At 40.6% G+C, this 8,691-nt stretch overlaps 1 protein-coding gene across 1 annotated transcript in view; it reads left to right on the top strand.

Moving 5' to 3' along the window:
• Positions 1–6,992, top strand: part of KLB (klotho beta) — a 25,044-nt gene extending 18,052 nt beyond the window's left edge. Inside the window, exons 4-5 of the mRNA XM_042469085.1 lie at positions 2,876–4,016; positions 5,216–6,992. Of these exons, the coding sequence (XP_042325019.1) occupies positions 2,876–4,016; positions 5,216–5,613 (1,539 nt within the window). The 3' untranslated portion in view covers positions 5,614–6,992. The remainder of the gene's footprint in view (positions 1–2,875; positions 4,017–5,215) is intronic.
• Positions 6,993–8,691: the final 1,699 nt, after the last annotated feature.

Here is an 8,691-nt window from a genome sequence, read left to right on the forward strand (position 1 = left end):
GCCGGAAGATGACAGTTATGGAGGGAAGAGTCTCTTCTTCCAGGCTAGCCCTGATGGAGCTTGGCCTGCCTGGTCAACTCCCTCATAGGCCAGAAGATTACAGTTATGGAGGGAAGAGTCTCTTCTTCCAGACTAGCCCTGCTGGAGCTGGACCTGCCAGGTCAACTCCCACATAGACCGGAAGATGACAGTTAAGGAGGGAGGAGTCTCTTCCTTCAGGCTAGCCCTGATGGAGCTGGGCCTGTCTGGTCAACTCCCTCATAGGCCAGAAGATGACAGTTATGGAGGGAGGAGTATCTTCTTCCAGGCTAGCCCTGATGGAGCTGGGCCTGCCTGGTCAACTCTCTCATAGGCTGGAAGATGTCAGTTAATCATACCATCTCTTCATCTTCTCCAAGCTTAACATTCTCAGCTCCTGAAGTTGTTCCTCATAAGTCTTGGGGGTTTGCAGACTAAACCATCTTAAGGCTACTCTACATTTGAAAGGATTTAGGAGTCCTAGTAGGCCACAAGCTAAACATGAGTCAACAGTACAATGCAGCAGCTAAAAAGACCAAGGCAATTCTAGACTGCATCAATAAAAGCATACTGTCTAGATCAAGGGAAGTAATAATACCATGCTATTCTGCTTTGGTCATTTCTGACCTGGAATACAGTGTCCAGTCCTGGGGACCACAATTCAGAAAGCATGTCGACAAGCAGAAGCATGTTCAAAGGAGGGCGACTAAAATGGTGAAAGTTCTAGAAACCAAGCCCTATGAGGAACGGCTTAGGGAGCTGGGTCTGTTCAGTCTGGAAAAGAGAAGGTTAAGAGGTGATATGGCAGCCCTGTTTAAATAATTGAAGAAATGTTATACTGAGAATGGAGCAAGCTTGTTTTCTGCTGCTCCAGAGAATAAGTCACAGAGCAATGGATGCAAGCTACAGGAAAAGAGATTCCTGACAGGAAGAGCTGTTTGACAGTTATTCATATAGTTTCTCCCCTGTGTGGGTTCTCTGATGTAAAGTAAGGCTATAGCTCCGGCTGAAGCTCTTTCCACACTCCCTGCATTTGTATGGTTTCTCCCCTGTGTGGGTTCTTTGATGTGAACGTAGGTTTGAACTCTGGCTGAAGCTCTATCCACACTCCATGCATTTGTATGGCTTCTCTTTTGTGTGGATTCTGTGGTGGTGAGTCAGATTTTCACTGTGGCTAAAGCTCTTTCCACATTCCATGGCATTTGTATGGTTTCTCCCTCTGTGGGGTTTGATGGAAAGTAAGGCATTGCTCTTGCTGAAACTCGTCCACATCCATGCATTTGTATGGCTTCTCTCCGTGTGGATCTGTGGTGGTTAGTCAGATTTTCACTGTGGCTAAAGCTCTTTCCACATTCCATGCATTTGTATGGTTTCTCCCCTCGGTGGGATTTGATGAGAAGTAAGGCCATCGTCTTGCTGAAACTTCGTCCACACTCCATGCATTTGTATGTTCTCTCCTGTGTGGATTCTGTGGTGGTTAGTCAGATTTTCACTGTGGCTAAAGCTCTTCCACATTCCATGGCATTGTAGGGTTTCTCCCCTGTATGGGTTCTTTGATGTGAAGTAAGGCTATTTCTCTGGCTCAAGCTCTGTCCACACTCCATGTATTTGTATGGTTTCTCCCTTGTGTGGGTTCTTTGATGCGAAGTAAGGATATCGCTCTGGTTGAAGCTACCTGCATTTGTATGGTTTCTTCCCTGTGTGGGATCTCCAGTGCTTAGTCAGACCTCCTTTTTGTCTAAAGCTCTTTCCACATTCTGTGCATTTGTCCTGTTTCTCCTCTGTGTGGGTTGTATGGTGGTTAATCAGACCTCCACTCTGGCTGAACAGAAGAGATTAGATGGATGAAGCCTAGCTGTATCCATCCAGGTGAGGTCCTATTTGAGGTAGCTGTTAAAGCTGATAAGTGACACATTGAAAGGTTACTTGAGCTGTAAAATCACTGTAAAATTCAACCTCTCAAGGAGATGCAGTTCCTTTCAAACCAGATTGAATGCCATCTGTTCAGATGAATGAGATAGCCATTAATAGTACCTGTCTCCTCTTTGTACTGATTCTCAGTTGGTTCATCTTCATCCACTTCATTACCACACATAAACATGGGTTCAGGACTTTTCCAGTCCCATTGAATCAAATAGAAAAGAGAAAAAAGTGGATGCCAGTTGCATTCTGGTAACACCCCAACCCATTTCTCTAGCTCACTTTCCCCAATATATTAATCCAGGATTACAGGAGTTTGCACACTTGCTCCTGAAATTTGGTCCTGAGACGTTATTGGGCTACATCCAAACCATGGCTAATAGTTCTGATATTAATGAAGCAGGTTTCCGGTTTTACCCTGAACTTTAAAGGAGCTATTCAAGGTGCTGAACCTATTCTGATGATAAAACTGATCACATTGGATAGCACCTTTAAATTTGGATTAAAAATACTGACACTGGAATCGACCAGTTGTCATTGGCTGTAACTCCCTAAATCCTTAATCGCTGGCCATACTGGTCAGGAAATGAAGTATAAAAACCCAAGAACCAATAAACTGGTAATTCCTACATGCTTATAGATAGCTGCCTGCAATTTGCAACTTCATAGCAACCCACTTAATTTTCCCATTTTAATTTTTTAAAAATGATTTTGCTTTCCACTAATACTAAGTCCCTAGTGGATACAACCCAATGGTGACACCTAATGATTGTGGCTGGAAGTGTCCTACTCTTTAGATTCATAGTACTGATAGGAGCAGAAATAGCTCAGCATAAAAGACAAAATGATATCATTAGTGCCTGTGTTACATGGCTGGAAAGACTAAATAATTATTCTTGTTTAAATTAAAGAGGAAATATATTATTCTCTTTTACAGGCAGAATCCGTTGCTTCCTCTCCCCAGTTCTGCGATCCCAACTTGTATCTCTGGAATGTTACTGGAGATGGACTTTTCTACCAAGTGAAAGGAGTGAAACTGAAAACCCGGCCAGCTCAATGTACCGATTTTATCAGCATTAAAGCACAACTAGAGCTGTTGTCTAAAATGAAACTCACCCACTACAGATTTGCACTTGATTGGTCACTGCTTCTGCCCAGTGGCAATTTGTCATCCATAAACCATCAAGTCCTCCGCTATTATCGTTGCGTCATTACTGAGATGCTCAAACTCAATGTGAAGCCTATGGTCACCCTACATTATCCAACGTACCGGTCTTTGGGCTTGCCTACTCCTTTACTTCAAAATGGTGGATGGTTAAACCAGTCCACTGTTCAGGCTTTCAGAGACTACGCAAGAATGTGTTTCCAGGAGCTTGGAGACTTAGTTAAACTTTGGATCACAATAAACGAACCCAACCGTTTCAACGATATTTACAACAGCAGCAGTAATGACACTTACCGGGCAGTGCACAATGTACTGATAGCACACTCCTTGGCTTGGCACCTGTATGATAAACAATATCGACCATTTCAGCATGGCCAGGTATCTTTGTCTTTGCATTCTGACTGGGCAGAACCAGCCAATCCCTTTCTTGACACCCACAGAAAAGCTGCTGAAAGGTTCCTTCAGTTTGAAATAGCCTGGCTTTCAGACCCAATTTATAAAACAGGGGACTATCCAGAAGCTATGAGAGGATATCTTGACTATAAGAAGAGTGAAGGCCTCTCCAGTTCCTCTTTGCCATATTTCACCAGTGAAGAGAAGAAACTGGTAAAGGGGGCTGCTGATTTTTTTGCTCTGAACCACTTCACCACAAGATTTGTGATCCACGAGTCTAAAAATGGAAGTCGGTATGAATTTGACCAAGACATTCAATTTCTGCAAGATTTCACTTATTTAATTTCTTTGTTTCGCTCAGCAGTGGTCCCTTCAGGGTTACGCAAAGTCCTAAATTGGGTTAAAAAGCATTACGGTGACATTGATATCTACATCACAGCAAGTGGAATAGATGATCAGTCTTTAAATGACAGCCTTCGTAAATTTTACATTGAAAAGTATGTACGGGAAACCTTAAAAGGTAAGGGGATGATAAAAGGCAGGAATCGCAAACATATTCAAAGCACCTCATGGTCTCAGCAATTATATAGCACATTATGAAAGCGTTCAAAGTATTTCATGAAACAGTTGGCCCTCTGTTTTCACGGGGGAGCCATTCTAGACTCCCCCCCGTGAAAACGGAGACTCGCACATATTCAAGCCCCATAGGCTTGAATGGGACGCATGCCCATGCGCGCATGGGGGCATGCCCCATTGAGAATAATGGAGGTCTTCCCTCCATGAATAATCAAGAGCACAGATCTCAAGTCCGTAGGAAAGGAGGGGTGACTGTACTTCCATACACTGATCAGGTTTAAAGGGGAAGCAAATATTATTATTCTCACAGTAGGCGAGTAACTTGGGAGTGCTCTTTGGAAACTTGGAAGCACTGAGCTTTGACAAGATGAACAAGAATAATATGCGTTTTTACCATAAATCAGCAATGTATACCATCATCATCATCATCATCATCACCACAACCACTACCATCATCACTGTATTTATTTATATCCTACCTTTCCCCCAGTGCCGGGACACAAAGTGACTTATAAATTATTAAAACCACTACAGATTAAAAATACAAAAACATCACACACACACATATATATTTTTTAAAAATTAAACTGTGTATAGGGCTAAAACCATTTCAAATCAACAAAAGAGCACATCATTAAAAGTCCATCACAGTCAATTCTTAAAAGTCCTGTGCTCCTAGCACCAGTGAATGTGGAGGCCCCACTGTAATTCTAGTGCTACTGACTTGTGTTTGAATTCTCACTCAGTTATGGAGCTCACCAGGTGACACTAAACAAGTAATTGTTTCTTCAACCTAGCACATATGCTATCTACCCTGAGCTCCTTGGAGGCAGAGTAGGATAGAAATATAGTTCATTATTAATAATGCACAATCAACAGACTTTGTGAAACTATGTAAATAAAGATAGGTTTCTGTCTCAAGACATGAATGATGTACATTTCAATAGTGGAACATGGAGTTGGAAGAAGGATAAAAAGTAAATGGGAATAAGAAGAGATTTTGAGGATGGCTGGATAAGGTATGGGTAATAAGGGAAAATGATAAAAGAGATGTATTTGTTCGTAAGTACTGTAAAATAGCTTTATAGATCACACAGTAGAAAGCCATAAGTGAAATTAACTTTCATGTCTTGTTGTTTTCAGCTTACCATCTTGACAAAGTCAATGTAAGAGGCTATTTTGCATTTAAACTGACTGATGAACTAACCAGACCCAAACTTGGATTCTTCACCTCCGAATCAAAAGCCAAAGCTTCTGTCCAGTTCTACAACCGTCTGATTAGCAACAATGGCTTTCCCTTGAACCCTACAAACATGTGTGGTCAACCAAACGAAAAAGCACCCTGTACTCTCTGCCTGTTTCTAATGCAGAAAAAGCCACTGATATTCTTTGGAAGCTGTCTTTTCTGTACTCTCATCTTGCTTTTAAGTATTGTTGTGTTTCACAAAAGGAAAAGAAGGAAATTGTATTGGTCAAAAAACTTCCAGCCTCTCTGTATTCCTGTTAAAAACAGACCGAAGAATGTGCTCAACCAGATATAGATCCCTCTATATCTGAAAATGTATTGGAAGCACTCCAAGTCACTCTAGTTAATATATACCAAGGTACATGTAAAAGAAAACTCACAGCATGGTAGGATCATAATGCCAAAAGTGTATGATCACAATACCCAAGATTCAGAATTGGAACCAGTTCATGTCTGTTGTTGTTGTGCACCTTCAAATTATTTTTGGCATAAGGTTATCACAGGGGTTTTTTTTGGCAAGATTGGTTCAGAGGCAGTTTGCCTTTGCCTTCCTCTGAGGCTGAGAGGGTGTGACTTGCTGATGGTCTCTAAGTGGGTTTCCATGGTTAAGCGGGAATTTGAACCCCGGTCTCCAGAATCATAGTCTAATACTCGTACCAAACCACAGCACTGTCTACACAGTAAAAATCCCAGAATACTAAGTCATACAGTGCGCAGACTTGCCATTCACGGCTTTAAGCTTACACAGATGGCAAGCCCTGGATGTTAAAATGGCATGCACACCTGTGGCGTGTGCTGCATGCAAGAGCACACAGCCATTGAAACAAACAGGACTAGAGGTCCTGCGTTTTTCCCTTACACGAGGGGGGGAGGGGGTCCAGAACGTTTCCCTCGCATATACTAAGGGCGCACTGTATATCCTTTCTCACCAAATTCTTACAACTTTGAGTTGTTTGCCTATTTGTACTGTCATTATAGTATGACTTTAAATGTGCAAGGAAAATGTTTCTCAAATCCAGAATATTTTTGCTATTTCCATTTTTCAGATTAACCTTTCGATTACATAGATTTTTGTTGATCTTATTAGAACTACTTTATCTCAAGATGAGAGCAAGCCCTTACAACAGAGCAGGATTAGAAAATAACTTTTTGGAAATCCGTCCCCCAGAATTCCTCAGCCAGCATGGCCAGTACTCATGTTGGATGGGGATTCAAGGAGATGGAAGTCCAAAAAGTAACATTTCTAATCTCTAGGACAGCGGTTTTCCAAGGGGAAATAAATGACATAAAGTTTAATTTAAAATATTTTCATTATAGAAACACTTGCCTTGGGCATCCTGGTATAATAATTTAACTAGTTGGACATGAAACAGACAAGATTTAAGCGTTTGTGCACTTTAACAGAAGTGTCTTCAAATATTTGTTTTTGTGTGCCTTCAAATCATTTCCAACTTATAGGGTTGTCTGTCACTGAGAGTGTGTGACTCACCCAATGTCACCCAGTGGGTTTCCATGACCAAGGAAGGAATTGAACTCTGATCTCTAGAGTTATAGTCCAGTGCCCAAACCACTACACCACACTGGCTCTTGCCTTCAGATACATGACATTCTTAAGCTATGCCATCCATATGATCTCCAGGTGTAACATTTAGCCCATCATTTTTCTTTACTTTTGTAAAACTTAATCTTGTAATCCAATATGCATTTTAAATGAGTGAATGCCATGAATATTATTTGCCAAAATCTGACTACCATAACCTTAGCTGTCAATTCATTACCACCAAACTGGAAGTTTAATGTAGGCAGCCTTAATGCATGTTTTGTGTCTGAGAATTTAAACTTTAATTTTGAAGTGGTCTGATCCTAATTGTTGCAACGGTTAAGTCTAGCATTAATGTGATACAAATGATTTTTAAAAAACAAAAAAGCATGCAATGTAAAATGTTATTTAAAAGCAACACTATGTGGTCAAGCACAGCTTCTTTAGCCATTACAAGTTGTGGTTTGGAAAACAGATGAAATATACTTTTATTATGTCAAAATAAAAAGAGGCAGGAAATGAAAGAACCTAAGAGGTTTGAAACACATTAAAGCATGAATGCTTAGGTTGTGAAATAACTTTTATATACATTTGAATGTGGGGACTTGGAGAATTAATTTCATAGATTACAATGTGTCGATTTGGAATTCAGAAGGACAGCCTCTCTTATTCTTATATTGCATTTTGGAAGGTACGATTTCCAGATTCTTTGTCTTCAATGGAAACTGGGGGGAAAGGAATGGGGAAGTTGTAATTTTTTTTAACAGCTGTATTTAGACCTTACACTCCAAGCTGTTCAGGACCTAAGCTGCATGCATGAAGCTGGCTTCTTTTCTTGGCTTGAGACATGTTCTGTGATGGACTCTGTTTGTTACATATTTATTTGTATGCACTTTGCAGTTCCATATTCATGTGAAAACCTCTTCACACCAGTCAGAAATTTTCACTACCTATTAAAAGCCATATTTTCAGAAACTGCAGAAAATGTCTTTTTTTTTCACTTGCATTTGCTAACCTGTTTCTACAACTGTGTTTTTTAAAAAACGCAAACTAGAGCATATTGCAGAATGTCTTAAAACTTCTGAGGTAAGTGTATTGTTTTCTATATTTGCAGCAGAGAAGTTTAATGGTGTTACAGTGGTTGATACATCTCTGCCCATGCTTTAGTTAGGCTATTAGAAAGTAGTCTTTGGAGTTCATCTATGTATATGTGTGGGAGAGGGGGAGAGAGAAACAACGTGTGCTGGACCCATGCCCATCCTGGCTTACAAAAGTAGCCATAGTGAACTGGCCAAGCATGTAAAGTAACATGCCTGTATCCAAGAGTCAATGTCAAGACCTTTGCTAAAAAGGCTCCATCCAATTTAGCTCAGGCTGTTGGGGTATATGGTGGTGTCTTGGATGAAGCAAATTGGTGTCCCTTATATAAAATGGCAAAATGAAGGTTTGCTTTTTGGAATTTTTATATTTTCAAGCCATGGATGGTTGAATCGATGGATACAGAGGGCTGACAGTACAACAATTACATTGGACTTACAGTAGATGGAAAGAAGAAATTAGCTGTTATGTTATTTCACTAAACTCCAAAATGAAATCTCTCCAAGCAATTTCATGTGGCTACAATATGAAATCGGTATCCACTGGTATCATCTTCTTGAGTGCCCTTCTAAGAATGATTAGATGCAGAACAAAACTGCCTCCCCAGTCCACTGTGAGGCAATCTAGAAGAAAATGATGAATGCGTGACATGTCCAACAGGATGTGAGTACATAACACCGTTCCCAGAAGAGATGATCCAGCAGATTGACAAGCCATTCCTTTCCCATAACAAGA

This window comes from Sceloporus undulatus, chromosome 5, assembly GCF_019175285.1.
Source record: "Sceloporus undulatus isolate JIND9_A2432 ecotype Alabama chromosome 5, SceUnd_v1.1, whole genome shotgun sequence".
NCBI lineage: Eukaryota > Metazoa > Chordata > Lepidosauria > Squamata > Phrynosomatidae > Sceloporus > Sceloporus undulatus.